At 42.1% G+C, this 22819-nt stretch overlaps 1 protein-coding gene across 4 annotated transcripts in view; it reads right to left on the reverse strand.

Annotated features, from left to right (window-relative positions):
- The window catches only part of asap1b (ArfGAP with SH3 domain, ankyrin repeat and PH domain 1b), a 56908-nt gene extending 35568 nt beyond the window's left edge, over window positions 1-21340 (reverse strand). For 3 of the 4 annotated variants that reach the window (XM_058623274.1, XM_058623264.1, XM_058623246.1), the window contains exons 1-3: window positions 20624-21340; window positions 2596-2668; window positions 482-627 (exon numbers count right to left, since the gene is read on the reverse strand). In XM_058623274.1, coding sequence (XP_058479257.1) covers window positions 482-627; window positions 2596-2668; window positions 20624-20749 — 345 coding nt within the window. In that variant the 5' untranslated portion in view covers window positions 20750-21340. The remainder of the gene's footprint in view (window positions 1-481; window positions 628-2595; window positions 2669-20623) is intronic. The other variant, XM_058623254.1, reaches the window with a different exon arrangement.
- Between the last annotated feature and the right edge of the window lie 1479 nt (window positions 21341-22819).

A 22819-nucleotide genomic window follows, 5' to 3' on the forward strand; every position in this document is an offset into this window, starting at 1 on the left:
TCTTGCTGTCAGCCACACAGGAAGTGAGGGTGAGAATGGAGTCGGGCTCTTCACTCACAGAAGGATGCAAACAGGACACAATATTCAACAAAAAAACATCAGGGGAAATCCACAGCAGACAGATAAGAGCCTTGACTGGAAAAGTAAACACATGGCTTCAGAGACAGGTTTGCTGTACTGTCAGGCTGTGATGACAGTTTTCATTGTATACAGTTTACATGTATAGGTGTAGAGAGAGAGAGATAGAGAATGATGTCTTCCTTACATGTCCATTTGTAACCTTTCACCTAATCCTAAACTTAACCCTAAACCCAAATCCTAAACCACTTATCCCAGTGTAGACAGGGAAAAATACTCCCTCTCTCTCTCTCTGTGTGTCTATCCATGCAGGGACAAAAAAGAGCCAGTAACATGCAGCAGGACAGGCTCTCTGAGGCATTTAAGTTTAATTATAGTGCCAGCGTTGACATGCTGGACTCACCAGGTTCTTCAGCAGGGCAGACAGCTCCTTAGTGAGGGAGGAGAACTTCACAAAGGCCGTTCCCAGGTCAGGGTTGTCCCGGCTGATGAAGTTGCTGCCAAATTTGTCCAGAGCTTGGGCGTAGTTTTCTTCATTTTGTACGTGGTCTAAGTAAAGAAGAAAAAAAAAACGGACAAAACAAACAGTCAAATACCAAATGCCTGATCATTTAGTGTCTGAATCAAATGATCTTTTACACGTTTTAAACACACGAGATTATGATTTTCATCAGGAGTGAAACAGCTGCATCCGTCGTTAGACTTCCATTCTGAAGTCCCAGATAAAGAGACGGGGAGGAGAGAAAGAGACGCTCCGATTCCTGCCGCAGCCATTTTGAAACTTTGTCAAACTGGAAACTTAAAGCTGCAGTGCGTAACAGACTTGACGGAGGGAGTGCTTGTATTATGCAGCCTCACGCAGCGTCAGGACGGGGCGGGGACAAGAGGCATTTATCCCATCCAACTGCTCAGTGACCTGGTTTTTGAGCAGCCAAATTCGCTACTGACACTTTTCAGTCATCCTCCAACCCGTTAGAAGTCGCCTCCCCTTTTAAGTATAACGCCGCCGTTGTCCCCCCGTCTGTCTTGACATAAAACAAATCACTTCCTGTGCGCAGTGTGGAAATGTCGCCAGGTGACACGAGATCTAAACACCACTATACTGAGAAGTGGTGCTAACTGGAGCTAACAAAGAGACTTAAAAGTTACGTACTACAGCTTTAAATACAGTCCAAACAGACCTGTAGTTGACACCGAGCATGAGGTCATGTTCTCTCTGTTAATCATTTCTTTACATTTTTGAATCTGGTTATTTAATGTGTTTACCAACCTGTTTAAAAAACTATTAACCTTATCATTTCATTGATACCAGCGTAACTGCTCACTTTAACCTTTTCCAAATACACATTTTAGTCTTAAGTCCAATATTTCCCACTGACTAAACAATGACTTACATTTACTGTGGCACAAAAATGAAAAGTATTCATCACCCAGGTTAATGCTGACTGTGATCGTTTGGGGTTATATATTTCCCCCCCCCCCCCCCAACCAGCACATCATTTTGAATTTTTTTGAAGGCGTAATGGAACAAAAAGGTGCAGCTTCAGCGAGCTGTTGAATGAAGAGTTGCAGGCGACGAGCGGCACACCTACGCCGCCGCCTCCTCCTCCTCCTCCTCCTCCTCCTCCTCCTCGGCAAGGTAACCAACACTGCACTGTTGTGTGGAAAAGTCATTCTCTGTACGCAGCCTGAAATCAGACTCCTGGGGACGTGACGGGGAAAAGACGCGCTGTGGACTCGCGAGAGTTTGGTTTCTCTTCTGTTGTACTTTTGACAAAGTAGGTGCTTATTAGAGTTTCCTGTACCCAGAGATTTGGGACTTGGAGTGCAAACCTGCCTTTTCCAAATCATCTACAACTGGAATTATGTAAAAATAAACACTTGCAACCACTGCAACTTTCTTTTCTTATATCCCAGACGGCTATAATAGGTTTTTGGCCATTTCTAAAATCCCGACCACAGTGTCCAACTTTTAATTTCTTTTGCGTACCAGAACTCTATTTTAGATTTTTATTTGTATTTTAAGCTTTAAATATGTTATATAAATATACATCCATACACATCTACTGTCTCATAATAACATTAATAGACGGCAAACTTAAATCTGTTCCAGTTGTTTAGAGACATCTGTGGTTTCTGAATCTACAGGTCACAAAGAGAGTAAAGAGCCTCCTCTCTGTGAGGAACAAACAAACGTTGTTTTTTTTCCCTGTGAACAAACATCTGAAACTGTCAATTTGCAGGGAGGAGGCTGCTCCCAGAAGTATTCAGAGGAAAATGACTGAGGATCTATGTCGCAGCAACAAGCAAAACAAACTCAGGTGTTGATTTCTGGGACGATGTGGATACACACAAAACAACATCTGTTCAACAAAAGGGGAAAAAATTTCAATTTCACTCACAACTTTTAAGGGTTTTCCTCTAAGGGTTTCCTTCTGGAAATGGTTATGACTGTGAACCCAACTAACCACTAAAAGCAAACGCAGCCTTGATTCATTTAGAAACAGGATATTTCACCTTGTCCTGAACTGTAGATGGCCTTCACTGATTTCTTCACCTTCTGCAGGGACGTTCGATCCTGGTCCAGCGCCTGAGGAAGAAAGGAGGAGACAGTTTTACGACTTTCCCTTCCTTTAACGACAAACTGGAAATAATCACATCAAGAGACAGCAAAAATATCTCTGAAAATATCGGCCTAGGGGCTCATATTTGCGCAACAACTCAAAGCATGCACTCGCGCTACATGGAACTAATGCAGACAGTGCTTGACCTGAATGTGACAAAAATCATTATTTCAGCACTGATGACTGCAGGAGAAATCTCTCCCTGTTGCCTCACCCGAAAGCAAACATACAGGTTTTTTGTTGTTTTTTTCAAGCTCTGGCTATTTATTCTGATAAATATTTATTCACAGTGAAACATTTAAATGCTTGCAATATAAACAATACGGCTGACCTAGTGAATTATCTGCCCCCGCTTCGCTGCAATTTCAGAGATTAATGCTCACGGTTCAACAGGGAATTACAAATAATGACTAGTATGAATAGAAAAGAAAAATACTTCACACATAAGACTTTACTTGAGCGAGCTGCTGGGGCATATTAACAGTTTCTTTTTTGTATTATTAATTTCTTATTCTTTCAAGTGTGTCAATAAAAATAGCTTGTGCGCTTTATTACACAGGGCCTCTGGATCTGCTTTATACCTGGAGGAGCAGCGACAACAACACTTCAGTAACATGACAGTCACCTCACCATCCGTCTGCTATCATTTAATTCACTGTAGGAGAAGTTTGAAACAGTCGGGAGACTTGATAGGCCCAGAGAGAGTGTGCATAAATGGCACAAGCCAGAGATGACATGATACAAACACTCAGCATCGTTATTGGTCCGATAATGGTCAGAATCACCAGACTGGATATCAGAAAAAATACTTTAAATGTCATTTAAATACTTCACTATTCACAGACTATAAAGATGTTAATAAAAAGTATGAACAATGTCTTCCAGTTGTGAAATAAACTCCCGTTTTAAATCATCGAGTCAACATTTGACAGCACCGTGACAGTTTTGGCAACCGGAAATCCACAGCCTCCTATTGGATGACATTGGATGACACCAGCTGTCAATCACGCTGGATATTTATCTACATATATATCTATTTTCCTCTCAATTGGAACATATTGACATTTTGTTTCAAGTGAAGGAAACTTGAAACTAGCAACTGAGACCAGAAACGGTGTATTGTTATGCATCAGCACAAATGTACTGTTACAAGGTTAGAACTCGTTTGAAAGATATTAAACAATTGTACTGGACTGATGTCTAATGTGTAATCAGCCTGTTGCGTTTGCTCCAGTTCAGTGCACAAATATTCCATATCAAGCTCATTTTACCCACAAAAAAAAAACCACGTGCAGCCATGTTTGCTCATCACTGATGATTTAAAAACACCATTAGAGCAAGGTCAGTCAGTTAAACACACACACACACACACACACAACAGTAAGCTAATTAAACTTCATAATAAAGCAGTCCTTGGCCTCCCCTGGACAGCTTTACATGGCTGCCGCTCAATTATGGGAGCGGTAGTTTGTCGCCGCAGGGCCAGTCCTGCCAGACCCGAGCCCTTTGATCCCGTCTGCACATGGAGGCTGAGTCGCCGCTGCCCCGGTCGCCTCCCTGCTCAGCTCTGTGTCTGTTCACGTCGACGGTGGAACCAAAATGAAAATTTAATAGCACCATTATCTTGGCCAATATCATGTCTGTATATTATTTTCATAATTACTATAATCTGAAGCTTTAATCGGTATGAAAACAGTCCTTTGAGCTTTCACCTGGAACAAAAAAATGACTTGTATCCCCCTATTCTGTTATGAGTATGTATGTTTCTATATCATTATATAAAATGCAGTATTGTCAAAGCACCAAGAGGCAAACTATTACTACTGGCTTGTACCATTTTGGTATTTGTCAGTCTGCAACAATTCATCCATTCTTTGTCAATTATTAAACTGATCGATGCCTATTTTGATAATCGATTAATTGTAAATTATCTGGATTTATCTGGACATACTCCTTAAATGTGAGTATGTCCAGATGTTCTATAAAACATTGTCATTTTAAGGTTATGAAAACCCCAGTGGACTATTTACAGCATTTTCTCCATTATATGAATAAAAATGACTGATTAATGAGGCCAGATAACAATTGACAGATTTAGATCCAACCCTACATATTTGGACGAGAGGGTGGAGCCGGCAGAGAATGCAAGCACATGTGCATCACAGCCACTGTCAATCACATCATAACCACGCCCCAAAATCATATTCCTCTCCATTGTCTAATTAACTGTGATTTACAAATGACTATGTTGCATTAAAGAAGACCCGAAACTAGTGATTGAGACCATAAACTGATCTGAAACAAGGTGAAAGAGAACAAATCCTCTTCTTTCTCTCTTCCTACATATGTTCTACAACAAGAATCACAGAACAAATCCCCTGAAATGGCCAGCTCTTTTTCTAACAAGCCATGTTTTGTCTCGCATTAGCTCTCTGCAACACGCCAAACACGCCTTCATCACTCACTCCGTCTGCAGTCGAACGCCTCCAAAGCAAAAGTGTGATTATTCAGCGGCTGCGGTCCTGTGTGCTGATTAGAATGAAGAGCACAACACATGGGCTGAGCAGGCAGATTGACCTTTGCGGTGGTCCTGCTGAGAGCAGCTGGCACCGCCACCCAAGACTCACCCATAATCCACTCGGTCTGTGCAGTTAATTTAATATTTGGGTGTAACTCGGAGCAGCTTTAAGAGATCTCCGTGTCCATACGTCCAAGCATTAATATCTCTGATTTGCTTTGGACAGGATAACAAGAATGAGATAATTCTTGCAACAAATTATCACAGCTACGTGATAAATATCTTCTCCTGGGCCAGAGCTGTGTGACTGGTTTGTTGAAGCTGTTTTCTCTCCGCTTTTCAGGAGGAGAAAAATCAATGAAATAGCACTGTCTTGGCCCAGCCTTTGCAAACCCTTGGCAACAGGCGAGAATGCCTCCAAACGCTGCTTTCTAAAAGGCCGACAACTATTGAATATAGTCAATGGATTGTTTTCATCTGCCAGCATCCAATAGCGAGCTCCCACTCGACCCGGGGGGATTAACAAGCGCGACAATGCCAAAACATCTGCGGTCACTCGTCTCTCCACCCAAACAGCGAGGCACACACAGCTCGTGCGATTTATTTAGCGCCGCTGAGAAAGTAAGGAAAAGAACATGTTTCACGGCCGTGTGCTATTCCTCGCAGAAACATCTATCTTGAAGGGCCGTTTGTGCTGTGAGAGTCAACATGTCAGTGTCAGAATGCTTTTAAGTAGGAGTCTGTCAGCGATGGAGCCGGGAGAGGTCAACGGCCAAGTTATTGGAGGTGACGGGTTGCGGTCGTGCACGGCGCCTCTGTGTTAAGATATTTTCTTGATGATGTCTGAAAGGAAGTGTCCTTGAAATGTCTCACATTAAAAACAACGAGGAAGGAAACACATTTGTGGTATTTCATCCATTCCTTCAGTTCATCTTGGGTGAGTAGACGAATGAGACCTATTGACCATAAATATGATGTAAATGCTTCACTTTTGTTCGTCTCCACCATCATGTGGCATAAACAAGGGCTGGGAAATGCAGCATAGTTGTTTAAACAGGTAAAAGAATCTATTGGATTGATATTAGTTATGAGTAAATTGTGATACTGATAATAAGAATTGAAAAAAAAATGTAAGAAAATAACTGCAAAATGAACTTAAAAGAGGGAACAAAAAGTGCCTGGTGTGGGCAGTGTGGTGAATGAGGCTGACATTCTACTTTCCAAACAAACTGCCCACCAGGGGAAATTGGTGGCCGTGGTGACTTGGAATGACTGACTGGACAGTGTCTCAGCCTCACGCTTCCTGTCCGATGCCTTATCCTCCCTCAGCAGCCCTGCCGTTTCCCCTGTAGCCGTCCTTTGACAGGAAGCAGGAAGTGGCCAGGCATGACAGTGTCGTGTCGTGTCCTGGGTCGCCAGCTCTCTCCTTCAAATGACACCAACTGCTCTCTGCTGACAGCTGAAAAGTCAAAAACAACACACTTTTCTGGCAAGTTTTTTTTTTTGTTGATTCTCTGATCCACTCGAGATTCCTGCGCCGCCACTTTCTCGGCACGTTAAGTCCTCACTTCCTCCCTGAACTCATCCTTCCTGGCTCAGGCCCGGCTCCTCCTGCAGCCCCGCATTTGGCATCACGCTGACGGGCGACTGTGCCGTTACCAAGGAGACGTGATTTAGCCATCTTGCGCTTCAACTCCACATTCTTCTTCACTATGGAGATTGCAGGAAGCTGCTCTTAGTAATAAGCCGGCGCTCCGTTCTGTCGGCAGCTCCGTGGATCTTGTTGCTGCTAACAGAGCAGAAACGGACACTGGTGCTCTCAAAACTGCTAATATGCAAAATATTTCCTCAGAAGAAAACAGGAAGGGGCACAGCTATCAAAGGACTTCCTACGCGCCAAAACAACTGGTGTAAAACCACCCGCAGTTGTATATATTTTGAGGGAGAGTGGCTGAGCTTACTATTATTTCAGCTTATTTGTGCACTTCTCATTTCCTTTCTGTGTCAATTCCACAACAGCTTCTACTAGAGTGCTGTCAAAATGAAGAAGTCACAGTCAAGATAAGAGTCTGTGTGTCATTTCATTTCTTTCTTTTTTTTTCTCTGTCCAGTCTATGTGGCATGAGTCAAGCAGGAAGGGAGGGGAGTCGTTTTCATTGGCAGGAAACAAATGCACATCCCTTTCTCTGGGCCTGTGGAATGGGAAAAATGAGAGGATGTAACATTTCCAAAAGCAGCTGAGGTCTGACGGCCTATTTGTCTGACTCTCCCTCTCTCTCATGAAAGAGAGTGATCCACTGCCTGGAGCTTTTGGTTTGGGTTAAGAGGTGCATCTGGACGGTCACGTGACCAGTGTCGTGTATCCGACATGGCAACTGACACAACAAGGATGAGCTCACGCAAACATCTTGTTTGGAGTTTCCGAGTCAAACCCTGATGATTTTGTTTTTGTGAATGGGCTGCAGTTACAGCTAAGTATGAACACAATATTTCCAGAGAGGATTGAGTTTTCTCAAATCGATAGCAAGGAAAACCACAATGTGTGTTTTGCGAACAAAACGTTCATCCAGCTCCGCACAACTACAGATATTAAAATGTCAAAAAAAGGTCAATGGTTGTGTTTTGTTGTTTGTTGTTTGTGTCAGTGTTATTGTTAACAAATGAACCGAAATCAATAGCTGTTAAAAGCCACACACTGCACATAAAAATGGACGTTAACTCCTCCAGTTTCACAGACACCACCTGCATCCAGGCTCCTAATGGATGATATACCAGCTGTCCATCACACTGATGTCCACTCATATGGGAACATCATTTGCAAATTTGATGACAGGTTCAATTGAAGAAAACCTAAAACGAGAGACCAATAACTCCTCAGGACAGTTTTTTACTGATGTCGAGACATAGACTCGTTTTCACATAAACTTCCATTCAAACAGCTCTTTTTGCTGTTTTGGCTTTAGTTTTTGCACAGTGGGACGAAGTGGAGAAATGTTGTCCACCTTTATTTACAGCCCAAGGCTAAAATGTGCAAAACCACCGGTATACTCCTTTGATCTACATCCTGTCTGGCGGTTTGTTGGCCATCTACTCTAAGTAGCTTGAATGCTTCTGATAAACACAAATCCTGACCTGCTAATGTTACTGGCCACTAAGAGAAGTCAATACAAGTCAGCCATTAATCCATTATATACTGCTGCGATTAGCTTCCAGCTCTGCCCTCCCACAGAGTGAAATGAGCTGCTCAGCTGCTTGTGCGCTGCTCTGTGGCGAGTTTGGCGAAGGTCACACGGTGGACGAGAGCCAACCCTCCGCGCTGCCAGGACGCCGACTCGTTGCGGCGCATCTCCAGAGCCCTGGCGCAGCAACTGACGTGCGTGAAAAGTCCAGCCGTGCACGCAGCGGTGTTGCATTCACACATGATTTGGCAGCTTCGCCCCCCTGTGCGACGCTCGCTCTCACTCAGCCCACCACTTGTTTCGAGCAATGTGCATGTTTTCACAATCACACCCACACACTGCTGCAGCAGGCCGACACTCATCCACCGTCAAACGAGCAGCATAACTGCACCTGCATTACGTGTAGCACCGAGGAAGCCATTGTGCATGTGAAGCAGATGAGAATGGTGAGATGAGCTCGAAGGTAATTGATGACAAAACAAAGAAAAAAACAGGTCTGTAAGTAAATAGCAGATTCAAAACTCACGCCTAATACTGCTACCAATTATTTTACTGATTATGAAATTACAATATATGAAATTGTATGTCCTATTGCAATTTTCAAATCACACGATATTTCTTATCGCCAAAAAGTGTTTCAAATGACCATTTTAGATTTAATATTGTCCAATAAATTCAAATCACATTCTACAGACTGAAGAAAACACAGTTGTTTGTCCCGGATCTGCACAAATATCACACAGTAATCATTTAAAATATGCTATTCACATGAAAATTATGATGTAAAAAGTACCATTCCCTCTCATATCACAAATCACATCGAAAGTAAAAACAATCGCAATAAGACATTTATTCAAGCTCTAGTATTCAGCCATAGTTTTAATCATGTCTTTGCAAAGAAACCAGAAAATATTGTTTGAATTATTCAAAATAAAATAACACTTAAAATGATTCATCAATTGTTAAAGTAGATGGCAATAAATTTAGTGACCATTTAATAAAAGGATCAATACTTTTATGGTTGCAGCCGTAGTATGAGATAAGATTCTCATTTGCAACAGTATTAGTATCAATAGTGCCGTCATCTCTCACAGCTAAGAGTTCTTTAAGAGGTTAACACAATTATTTGTGTCTGACAGTGTTCTATTTCTCTTGAAATCCTTTTAGAAATAATAAAGATTTCTCAACTATAGCCTTTGGGATTTGTTCAATGATTTAATAGCAAAAATAGAAATCATTTTAAATATGACGGGGCTGGTCAGTCAAAAAAAAAGGACATGGACATTTGGGGTTTGGGGGGGATTGTGTTGGACATTTAGTTGAGTGTTTATGGACACTCAACTAAATGTCGGCCTTCACTGTAGCAGAGGATTTTTCTTTTTTATTATTTTCTCTCTTTTATGATACAGGTCAAACAGGAAAGTCTGGCCTATTGTTTCGACACAAAACACATAAGCACATGTTAATTCATCAGCTAATCAACATAATATATATAATGCAAGACACATTTCCTGAGGCTTTACGGTACAATTAAGTGTTAATTAAGAACTCATCATTTGAGAGTAGAGGTGGGCAATATGAATTTGGCCATGGTAGAGATTTTGATCACAGCGGCCAACTGCAAACAATGCGAGCCAAAACTAAAAATAGATGAGGATAGTGAGTCTGGGGATACTGAGAATGAGGAACTGGTAGAATAGATCGGTGTAACGTCAGTTGTGTGGACTTGGTTTGGATTCAAGGAATCATATCGAGAACAGACAGATGCAATTTGCAAGATGTGATGGGGTGACAGTTCCTGCAAAGAAGGGGAACACACGCAACCTATTCTACCACTTCAATACGAGGCATCATTCCAAGAACCGGGAGAGACAAAGAATGCGCACTACACAGTCCATGAGCAGACAATCTCGCAGGCATTCCCCAAAGGTTCTCCTTATGACAAAAAAAAAACATTACTGTGTACCTGTATAAGGACATGGCACCTTTCCAAACTGTCGAGAAAAGTGTCTTTATGGCCATAAAACTCTCGAAGATATGTGGTCTTGGACAATAAGTGTTCTTAAAATGATATAATTATGTTTGTTTTATACCACAAGATGTTTCAAATTAAACTACAATATGAATTTTAGGCCATACCGTCTACCGATTTGACAGACACTACACTTAAGGCGTACTGGAAGAGCAAGATTTGTCTTTTGTAACAGCCCAGCACTGCAAAGGTTGATCTAAGGAAAACTAAAATAAACGACTAGGAGCTCTTATCATCGATCAACTGATAAGCTTGCCAGCTCTGCTTCCCACCAATCAGCCGCCTGTGTTGTAAAACTATTAGTGCACACCACCACGGAATGTACTCCTTTGATAAACAGGCACAAGGAGAAGTCACATTATTTTTCTAGCCTTTGAGTAATGCTCCTGAAACACTGCTCAGTCATCGCGACTCCCTGGCCAAAGTCACAGGCGAGGACTGTACGGTGCGCTTCAAGGCATTCCCTGAGGTTTTCCTGCAGACCAAGTCTCAGATTTCACACTTTATTGGACTCTGCTGGGTGAGAGACCAGCTATTCCAAAACCACAGGTGTATCCACTCCCACAGACCAAATGGATGTTAAGACATGTGAGCAACTGGACATTCAGAGGACTTCACTTTGTCTGCGACACCGACAACCAACACAGGCTTACACCACTTGTGGAACTTGTGTTCCCTCTTTTCAGGGTGACAGTAGCTTTAAAAGACACCGTCATGATGTGGAAACAGATGATGTTACACATTTCCTGATAACAAAAAAGGGAAAGTTCAGGGGTTTTTTTTGGAATTGGGGTTGTATGATGTTCTGAAAGAGATGACGCTGACCAAACAGGAAAAAGCTTTAAAAAAAACTTAAGAAAAGGCTTGCATGATCAAATCTACACCTGATTATCTTAATAATATGTCTCCCCAGCATCATCTAGCTAAAAAACTGAAGTTTACAAACTGCCCTCCCTCCCTCCCTCACCAAAATCTATAGAGAAAATGGAGTGTAAACGAGAGTAGATTTTATTAGACAAGTTCCTCTGTTAAGTGACTGGCAGCAGTGTTTCCAGTAAAGATGAAAAATCTAAGTGTCAGCAAAGTCGGCATTGACTACTGACTAGCAGTCAGTACCTCACACAAACCCATAGCAAAAAAAGAGGAACTATCACTTTAAATGCCATAAAGAAACGATGTAAACAACTCCTGCCTTTCATACAAGCTTGAATGATCTCTGCAGACACATTCGGAGCTTTACTGGCCGTGTACGTCTGACTCCGTTGTCTTTATAGGCTAGTGTATATTGACTTGCTTTCCTTTTGACCTTTACGTCACAGACAAACAAACGGCGGGATGGACGGTGAGGTGGATCGTGGTTTGTTTCTGTATGTTTCGTACCTGCTGTACATGATAACCGTGAGTGGATCTTCTCCGCAGCTTACGCTCTAGCCGTTACCATGGTGTTGCCAAAGTCTGTTAGTCCAACTAAGAATAGTTTGATATTACTCAGACTAACATGTTTAAATGACAGTCACATAACCAAACTATTGTCTTAGTCGGACTAAAATCGGACTTTTAACATGCACATAAACACACTGACTGTTTCCTGATTCTTTGAGGACAACAAGGTTACTACAACAAGTAATGGAAAGAAAGACCACAAAAGACAAAGAAAGAAGGTATTTTTTTCCTGAAGCTTAAAAAAGTATTAAAATATAAACTGCAGTAGGGGAGGATGGTGGTTTCCAGCTGTGTTAGTCACTGTGTGAAGTAACACAGTGGTAATTTGAGCTATATGCCAACATCCACAACTTTGACACTGCCCACATGCTGACATTTAAGTAGGTAATAATATTCACCATGTTAGCCTTTCAGTAACTGATTAAATTAATAGAAAACTGAAAATTTGCCATGGATTTACAAACATTTTATAACATTTATGTGGAAAAGATGAAGGAATTATTAGATTCCTACTTTTGAGTGTTGCCCCTTGGCTACTGCTGAGTAATGGGTGTGTGAATGTAAGACAGAAACAACAATAATCAGGGAATTAAGTGGAATCATGCTAACAATAATACACAGTAAAGTACACCTGAGGACGATGGGAACATTATTTGTTTTGTGTTGTGCAATAATTATGTTAATGTTCATATATTCATTGACTTATTATATTTATGTTCACAGTTTTTTGCCTAAAATGAGGTCTGTGGGTCACTAGGTCTAATAATCAGTAGACTATTTGACAATGTAAGTAAAGAAATAGGCTGAAACTGTCAGGTGAAGGCTGAAATCATTAAAATGACCTCCATGTCGACTGAAAGTGTCATGAAAAAGAATCCTGACAGCATGCTGTGCCTCCTCACAGATCAAAATGGCAGTCGTTGGAGGGAGAAGTTAACACCGTCCATCCGTGCGAGGAAGGCAACAGACAGATGTGAACACTGACCCACTCTTCCTCACCTAAATCTGAGGAAGAGCAGAGGGGATCAGCATGCCAGAGCAGAGTCTGGTCTGGGGCTAATCCGCTACCGGCTAATAGCCCTTGATGATATACACAGTGCAGCTGTGACAGGAAGGTAGGCCAACAGCTGTGGCCCACGGACCGATTATCAGATTTCAGCCACAGACGGCAAACAAGCCGACAAACAAGCAACGCATCACAGCCTCTCCTCCTGCTGTGGGAGACAGCGGAGACATTAGAAAATGCCTCAGGGTCAGTTTGGTAGTATTTTTACGGGGGAGATTTAAGTCACACCTCCCCCCACCCATCACTTCTTTTTGGGACGCACTTTTATTTATTGTCCCGTGATTCTCTCATTGTTCCGTTCATTTGTGTGATGCCTACATGATTACATACATACCCTCCCATTTACTCAGAAATTGCAGCGTACGCGTCACCTAATACTAAAGGTGTAACGTTACTCCTGTTGTCATGCGGAGTATTGGTTTCAGTGTTTGTTGAAACTGTGACACAGAGTCTGTGACCATTGTTGCTAAAGCGACATCTGACAAAAAGAAAAACGAAAATGCAACAAGGAGATCAGGCTCGTCTTAAACAAATAACAATGATTTTATAAGCAAAATATTAACTGTTAACTGATGTTTATGGAATTAGAAGCTCATTTTCCCATTTATTTAACCCTTATGGCTATGCAACATATCCTTATTTCCTGGTCGGATTCAGGAGGAAACTAGAAGTCTATATGCGAAGTCTCGCATATGCCTAGGTCGAGTGCAAAACCTTAAACCAAAAAAACACCACCTGTGACCGCAGATGGACTGAAGGCTTATCTTACGGTGTCCCCTTAAGATCAGTTACTACAGAATCTTCTTGCGGCGTACAAGGATTCTGAGTGACCAGATGCTCTGGATGTGCTCTCGGGGTCCCCCTACAGTTCGTAAACTGTAACAATGAAGCTAATGGGACTCTAATTGTGACATATGCTGACAAGTAGATTGTTGTACCACCTTTTTGTGGCATTGACCCCAAATGAGAAGTTCCATAGTGCCAGTGCAGGTGATGCAGACCTGCTCAGGTGACATTCAGTTGACATACCATTAAAATAATCTTGGAGATATAATTTGAAGGTCGAATTGCTACATTTTGTCACTTTATGTTCACCTATCTGCATACTGCTTGACTAGACTGTGCCAAAATAAAAAATAAAAATAATAAGCAGGAAGAAAAAAATCACCCTGTTCGTTAGGTGTCATATTTACATTGCTGTCAACCAGAAAACCTGGATCTGCTCAAGTCAATTGATCCAGGAGTGGATGCCAATAGTATCCATTCATATAAAAAAAAAGCCAGATAATAGTGGGTGCAGAAAACTGTGGCTTCATTTATTCTCATATATATCTCAATTTTCATCAAAGGGTGCACCCGTGTCCTCTGAGACTAAATGACCAATCACATGAGAGAGACAACAGCAATAATTATATGTTTGCTCTGCAGAAACCGTCACCACTGACTGCTCGCTGGTGGGCTTGCGGTTACATGTGACGGAGATGAGGCCTCACATGGTTAACATGTCATGAAGGCTGCAGCCTCTGGCATTTTTGAGACAAACAACTCCGAGCTACAACTGACAAACACTGTTCGGCACGAACAACAAGGCTTTTGTAGAATCAACACAAATGTACAGTAGATGTTTCTTTTGTGTAGTGCAAGAACCTGAAGACTTTTCTACATGGACTATTTTATTTAGATTTAGATGAACTGTTTTGCCTTTTAAAACAACACACTGACAATGACCGTTATTACCAGAAATGTTGACAGAACAGAACCTGAATACACTGAAGGCTGTGAGACACCACAGTGAATGCTGGTCTCCCACTGACCAACATTACAAAATCTTCAAATCCACCACTGCCGACAGGATGAGTCATTCTGGAACGTTTGTTTTTCATGTTTAAAAACCTACAATTTCTTACATCATCCTTTCTCCTCGGGCTATTTCTTGTAACCTATTAGCCAATGTCAAATTGTAAATATATATGACCTGTGTGTCTTTGTTCTTCTCCGTAACCAAACGGTTAAATATTTCCTCAGTAAAATAACCGACCTTTGGTGATAAAATACTGTAAATAAACACTAGAGCGTCTAAAGAATGGCAGGAATGTTAAGCCCTCTCCTTGGACTTACAACATACAACACACGCGCAATGACGACTTAATGCAGTGACTTTCATGCGAACATAAAAAACCCAGTGGTTTGGAATAAAACTCCTCATTCAGCTGCTGAAGCATCAAACTATCTTTAGAGTCTCAGGCTGCATAAATGCAGCGGCTGAAAAGGCTGTTGCGTAAACGTGGGATGTATAAAAGACCTGCGCGTATTAGGTCAAGCCCAGCCACGCTTGAGGAGAGCAACTGTGAAAAGTCAACATTTTCCTTGTCCGGCCCATGTGACGTGGTGTGAAAGGCATGCTCAGAGGAATGCCAGTGCAGTGAGGGGTTTCCCTTGTGTCGCTGCTGTGGCTCTGTGTGGACGAGGGGAAAGAAATGCCGAGTGATGCAAAGTACCGTCTGTGGGTTAGAGAGGGAGTGACAATAGATGCGTGTGTCTGCTGTTAATAATAATAACTAATATCAGAGGAAATCGAATAAAGCTTGAGAGTCTTTGAACCACAGCATTTGACTTATTTTTCCAAATACCGGTTCTTTAAGTCGCCTAAATCACAATGTTTTCTCCTCTTTTGGTCATTGGAGGGGAAAAAAGTAGGAAATCGGGATACAATCATTATTTTAAAATAAGGATTTATTAAGGGTCAAATATTGAATAGTGGATCAGTTACTTTGCACCTAACAAACCAAATCCCATTGATGTGCTTCAGCTAAAACAGTACACCAATTTAAACAGAGCCCTTGGACAAGACTATCCATCCATCTACTCATTGTCTACCGCTTTATCCGTGAGAGGCGGGGTCCACCCTGGACAGAGTCCATCACAGGGTCGGCATATAGAGACGAACAGCCATTCACTCTCACATTATGGGCAACTTAAAGTGTTTAATTAACCTCTGGACAGTGGGAGGGAACCGGAGAAACTGAAGGAAATGCACGCACCCATGGGTAGGACATGCAAACTCCACACAGAAAGGCCCGGGTACAGGCACCAGCAACCTTCTTGCTGTGAGGCAACAGCGCTAACCACATGTGCCACTGTGTCATCCTTGGACAAGGCCACTCTCACCATTTCCAGCGCTTTTGTCTTAGCTTATCAGTAAAAGAGCATATCTTGCTACAAAGTCAGCCATGCTCTGCTAACTCCCAAAAGTTTCAGAAGGCTCCGTTTCTGTCACTCTGTGTGTGTTTGTGTGTGTGTGTGTGTGACTGGAAAAGGGAGTGGGGGAGAAAAACTAGGTCAACTCAGAACCACAGTGTTGTGGTTATTACTCCAAAGTCTACAGGGGGCAATAGAAGTTCCTGCCCTGCAACTTAAAATATTGATTGAACACATGCAATATTTCCCCTGCAGCAGTGCCGTTGTCCCAGTGTCCACGAGGATGCCACAACCGCACAGCTCATTTAAGTCCAAGGAGTTTCAACATGAAACAATCGAATGATCACTGTACGTGACAACTTTTTGTTTCTGGATCTTATTTTGCAGATGTTGACGATCACGTGTGCAAGTCACGAGTGATAACATTTAGTGGCACATTGATATTAATCATTGTGTGAGGGTTTTAGCAGCGGTGCTCAATGATCTATGAAGGGGGAAACACTGCTCACGGTCTGTCAAGTTATCTTTACAAAAAATTATGAATGTCAGTCCATCTCCTGCATCAAAATAAAGTGATCACTAACTCATTTCCTCCAACGTACACCACAGAAAACCCACACCTCTACACCCACTGTAGTTTTCTGCAGAGGAAACGCGCTACAACAATGGCAGATTTGCAGCGGAGATGTCAGAAAAATAACACCCAGACACATCACCCCCTCTGCCACCCACACAAGAACAAAACACACAATGCCCCGTCTCCTGTGTCTGCAGTAATCAGAAGAGCAGGCCAGAAAGGTTATTTTTAGGACTTCATCTTGCAGTTCATTGTTTTCTATACAGTATTTCTGCTCTGACCCGAGTACAAACAGAAAACATCTTTAAGTGCTTCCCCTCGTCCTCTGCGAGGGAAAACCTCCAGGATGGACGCTGTTGATTCATGAATCTCTTTAGTGGCTTTACACCCTGATCGGTAATTGACGTGTGGCACTGAATTATGGCTTCTTCTTTTTTTCTTTGTGCCTCCAGATGATTCAGTGGAAGCAGCAGAGGATGACAACCCCTCCTGTGGAGTCAACTCTCGCCCTCAGGTTACAGCATTAAATATTCACGCCATACCTTTGCATAATTTACCTTGTCAACATACCGAGGAAATGACTCAGAGGGAAAAAAGGACTGAAAACCATTATACTTTTTGAGGGCAATTTCTCATTTCTGCAGTGACGCTCTAAATCTGCACAGGGCTCAAACAGGGGCGGCTAATGTTATACAATCTGACAGTGTTCGTGGCTTGAGCCTGGATGACTGCTGCATCTGATGGGTGTATCCCAGTCAGAGTCACCCAAAAGGCTGGTGGGGGTCTTTTTTGCACTTTGTCTCAACACCAAAGAGCGTGTCCCTCGCTCTTTGGTGCCAATATAACACTCTTCCCTGTCATGTGATCTCTGCAAAAAAATTCCAGAGTGGCTACCGAAGCCCAGCGCACATGGCGGCCCTCTCTAACAGATGTTTTTCGTTTGTGCTGCTGCAGTCAGAGCCAGGGAGGTGATTCACGATGTGAGCAGCCTTCTTCTTGTTACAGTCAGCAGACGCAAAAGTGTGCTCTGGGCTCAGAGTAAACATGGCCCTGGCTCCGGTTTAGTAGGCTCTCTATTGCTACGATGTAATAAACTTGTAAAGAACTGCAGCTAAAAGTGATGGATAGCACCAAAAGCTGCTAGTGTGTGGAAGAGAGGGCTCGCCTAAAGGGATACTTCATGTTTTTTAAGTGTTGTTGCCTGAGGTGTTGACACAAAATTCATACTTTTGCGATTTTATCTTTCCGTCAAACTGCTTTTTCCAAATGGAAATTAGAGTTTGTAAACTATTATAAAGTCCTTAGAGAAAATCTGTGTTTTTACCTCACAGGGACACAGGAGCTGCTGGTCTACTGCTGCTTTGTTTGGTACATTTGTGACACTTGGGTTAATCCAAAGAAAGTATTTCAAACCCCAAAGTCAAAACATAACACTCTTCGTCTCACTGATGGATGCAGCAGTGGCTCAACAGCTCCTGTGTACTGTGATGTAAAAATGATGATTTTCTCAGTTAAATCTTCAGTTTCCAGGTGGAGATGGTTGTGCAACAGCGAGTAAAAGTGGCAAAGATATAGAATTAGGCTGGCATAGGTGAGCTTTTTGCTGGGAGAGTTCCCAGCTGGACTGGTTCCCAACAACATCATCAACACTGGAGGCAAAGTCATATATCAAAAACCACACTATGCTTACTATCCTGATCATATGACTATATACATACGACCTGTGCGGTTATTTAGCAACAACTAAACCCAAACTTAGTCGCTTTGAGAGGAGCATAAATGAAATAGGGCTACATTTTCAGCCTTACATGACAGAAAACACCTCACAGTGTAAATGTGTTTAAAGAAAGGAAATTAGCTCATGTTTTGGCATTTCCGTCCATCAGTGATGGTTCTCTCTTTTTCTCCCCCAAGTGTGATATTCGCTTCAATCATGGCAAGAAGGATGCTAGCAGAGGGTGAGAAGAAGGAAACAAACGCACACACATTTTCACATATCACAGCCCACCTGCCTGACCTGATTACACTCCTCCTACATGATCAAAGGTGACACGGCATCATAGGGAGAGAGGGAGAGAGAGAGAGAGAGCGAGAGTGTGGCTTTAGGGGTGTTACTGCTTTAGGGGTGTTACTATGTCACTATTCTGAGGAGAACCATCTCATCTGTCTGAGCGGAGAATCTCTATAACCCTGAAACACTCACTTACATGCAAACAATATTTCAGTTTTCTTAATGTCATGTAAACATGTTAGTCTAACTAAGATAATGCGATTCATAGTCCGATTACTCCTGCTTAGTCAGACTGGAGTCGGACTTCTGCGCATGTGCCAAAATTTTGGCCCAGTGTTTGACCCGGAAGTAGAAGGAGACAACGTATAATCTGCAGTTAACAGGAAAACTGATTCAGTACGCACTACTTCATACAGTACAGAGATACAGCACCACCTATGGAGATGGAGTCAGACTCGGCAAGCTGTCCGATTGCCCGTCTTAGTCAGACTACAGCCGTAGCTCGGTTAAACTGTGCATGTAAACGTACTGACTTACAACCAGATCTGACTGCCAGAGACTACTCTCTGTCACACACACACACACGCACACACATACACTGTGGCAGCATGCTCTGAACATTTGAGTTATGTAATAGTGAACATAGAGAGCTGCAGGCCTGAGTGCACATCCTTCTATTCCCTCCACTCTTGCACACCACTCCTCTCACCCACCCCCCTCCACTCTCACTCTTTCTGTCCCTTTCATTATTATCATTACTCTACATATCTGGCAAGAAAGAGCAGCAGATTCTCAAAACACTCAGGACGAGCGGTCACATCCACATTCTAGCTCCGCATATTTATTCAAGAGGGGACACATCCCCATTTTTTTTTTTTCACTCGGGTGGTGATTTACAACATCAGAAAATGCACCTTAATGGCTCAACAGGTGCAATTGTTGCTCTTTATACATGTTATAATGATGTGAAATACTGTCAAAAGATTTCTTGTCACAATTATCCTGACCGAAAATGCGATAATTATTGCAGTGTGCTTTTATGGTCATAAACAAACTGAGCCGTCTGTCTGAAATCTACATTACTTTGGTTCATGTTCATAAACTTAACGCGAGCCAGGAATCAAACCCACAACCTTTGAGTTGCAAGACAACTCAATCTGCCACTGAGCTACCATCGCCCCCAAGTAGAAGACAACATTGCAAAAAAAGACGAAAGAAATGCTCTGCCCACATAAACCCTATTCATTAACCAACAAAGAAAATATTCAAAAACAGCTGAACTTTATCAACCGACGGACAACTTGACAAGCAACATCCTTTCTGGTATGAGAAGGCCACCGTAGTTCCCTAACATGCTAGCGAAAGGGAGGGGTTAGCGAAGTAAAAGTCCTCTGTTTGTTGCAATCTGCAGTCTTACCCTTAGATGTCACCACTTCAAAATCAGACATTGTATTTGGGAGGATTCAGGATTAAATCAATTATGAAATCTAGCATTGTCAATACTATTTATCACGATATATGTCACGATTATCCTGACCAAACATTATACATTTTTAACATAACGTAAATGGGTGGAGCTTTCAGAAAATGTGAAAGGAGAAGTCGAATATGTGAGCTCCCCCTTGTGGCACGTCAGAATAAATCACCAAGACTGTATGCTGGTGAGCTAGATCTATGTACAACTGTGTCCAACCATTCATGTATGTTTTAATAATTAACAATTACTGTGCTTTACATCGCCATGTCATACGTCATAATGTGATATTATTATTATATATTATTAAAACCACAGCAGTTTAAACTGTTATGTTTGTGTTCTTTAATAAACCATCTCCATCTCCATCGACATCCATTCATCCATCCATCCATCAGAGACAGGCTGTCAGCGTGGCCTTACCTCCTCCAGCACATTCACCGTGTTCCTGCAGCTCTGCAATCGGGTGGTGAAGCTGGATGTCGTCGGGGAATTGTAATCCTCTGTTGTCTCCGAGAGAAACTCGGACACCGATATTTGATCCGGCATCCTTTAACAAGGAAAATGCCCACAGGAGCGTCGGCGACGAATGCTCAAAAAGACAAAACCATGAAAGATTTAAAAATGGAAAGAAAGCGGAGGGGGTCTGGTGCGAGGAGGGAAAAATTCTGTTTTTTCCTCGCAAAAACTATGGACTGAAAACTATGAAGATGATTAAGACGTGTCCTCTTCTCAAATGACTTCACTGCTCCCCGGGGGCCATGGAAGGTGGGAATGACTAAATATCTGCAGGCTGTGACTATTCTTTGAGAGGATGCCGAAAAGCGACGCAGTTATAAACACTGTCACTCCGCGTCTGACTCAACCTTCGGGGGAAAAAACACCGTTAAAGGATAGCGGATGCCCTCATTATGCTCTACAGATGTTCAATAAGCCGCTTGTCGTCAAAACAGCCCTCCGTTGCCGGCCTCTGTTTAACATTTAGCATTATCCATGGTGCGCCGAGGTCGTCTCAAGCTGCTGCGGGGTTTGTTCCTCTCCTCTCCGGCCGTAGTTTGCTTTCTTAACGGTAAACGCTGCCGCAGAAACACACACTCTCTCACCCTCACTCCCTCCTGCTCGGCCGCGCTCAAGCTCCCTAACGCTGTCGTCAAGCTAGCTTACAGGGACGACATGACTCCGGTAGAAGGTTTTCAACATAAAGGCCCATATTGATTCGTGCAAAACTAAAACTATCGTGCGCCCCCAAATGATATTATATGATGTAATTATGATATAGTAATAGTTTTATAAGTATAATATAACTACTCCATAAAAAATCAAGTCATTTGTTCTTCTGTATTATTGTATTGTTTTGTATTGTTGTTCTGATAAGGTGCTTTTATTAATCTCCAAATTCAAACACTGCAGCACAATGTAGTAAGAATACGAATCAAAATAGGACAGTAAGAGGATTTAGGATACGTTTTTCTTAAAAAATAAAAATTAACTAAAACAATTAACAATATACAATTTTGGGGAGTTCCTTTTTCTTACTTTTACTCTAAATTCGTCTATAAAATTAGCATTTACGTTTGTTAGAATCCAAATGTATGTTATTAATTAATTAACCAAGAATTTGTTAACTAAAATGTGGAATATTGATTTAAATCATGTATTTTTATTTAATGAGTTAATTATTTTACCATTTATTTTACTATGTTTTACCCTGTAACATTTTTTTTTCTGCTTTATAAGTAAAACGGTCTGGTTTTTTTACTCTGAAATTAGCTTTCCCATCGTATCTGAGTCTCCCAGGACGTTTCCGTTCACTGATAAGTGAGAATCACATCATAATCACATTGTAATCACATTATAATGTATGCAAAATCAAAATGTACTTTTTTAATTTTATTTTGAAAGCAGAATAACTAGTTTCCGATATTTGTCCTTGTGTGTTAGCGTAAACTTCTCCCTCCCACCTCGCCTGCCCAGTTGACGGGGAAGAGGGGCCAGTCCGCGCAGTGCGCATGCGTGATGTGGTATTTGACTGCAGAGAGCTGTTTGTCTGCGGCTCTGAACCAGAAAACGACGATGTACAGGAATAGAACTGCAATATTTAACGTTTACTAACCGTCTGTGAGAGGTTAACTGTTCTGGGTCATATTTAAAGACCAGGAGCCCATCTGGATATTATCAGTGCCAAGTAGTGCTGAAGTTAAATTTGTTTAAAGGACTACTGTTTAGAAAAATTCTGACATCTAGTGGTGAGACAGCAGTGTCCTTCACCACAGTATGTCTTTCTCTGTTTGTGTGGTAAGCTCCCGATTTAGAAGGCGAAACACAGGATCTGGCTTATTTGTCCATATGGGCAGAGGCGATCCTTGACTCTTGGGGGGGGGGGGGGGGGGGCAGGAAAAGAAGCTAACTGGGGCCCTTCACCATCCCGCCCCACACTCATCACCTGCACATACTAGGACAGAGGTGTCAAATTCACGGCCCTCACATTCATGTGGCCCATGTTATTTCTGCGTGTTTTTGAGTAATAGAGGAATGCTGCATCGTAAATAAACTCTTATTGTGAACTATACATTGTTCCATATGAACAAAGTAACTTTTATTTTGAAATTCGGTGAAATA

This window comes from Solea solea, chromosome 1 (genome assembly GCF_958295425.1).
Source record: "Solea solea chromosome 1, fSolSol10.1, whole genome shotgun sequence".
Lineage (NCBI taxonomy): Eukaryota > Metazoa > Chordata > Actinopteri > Pleuronectiformes > Soleidae > Solea > Solea solea.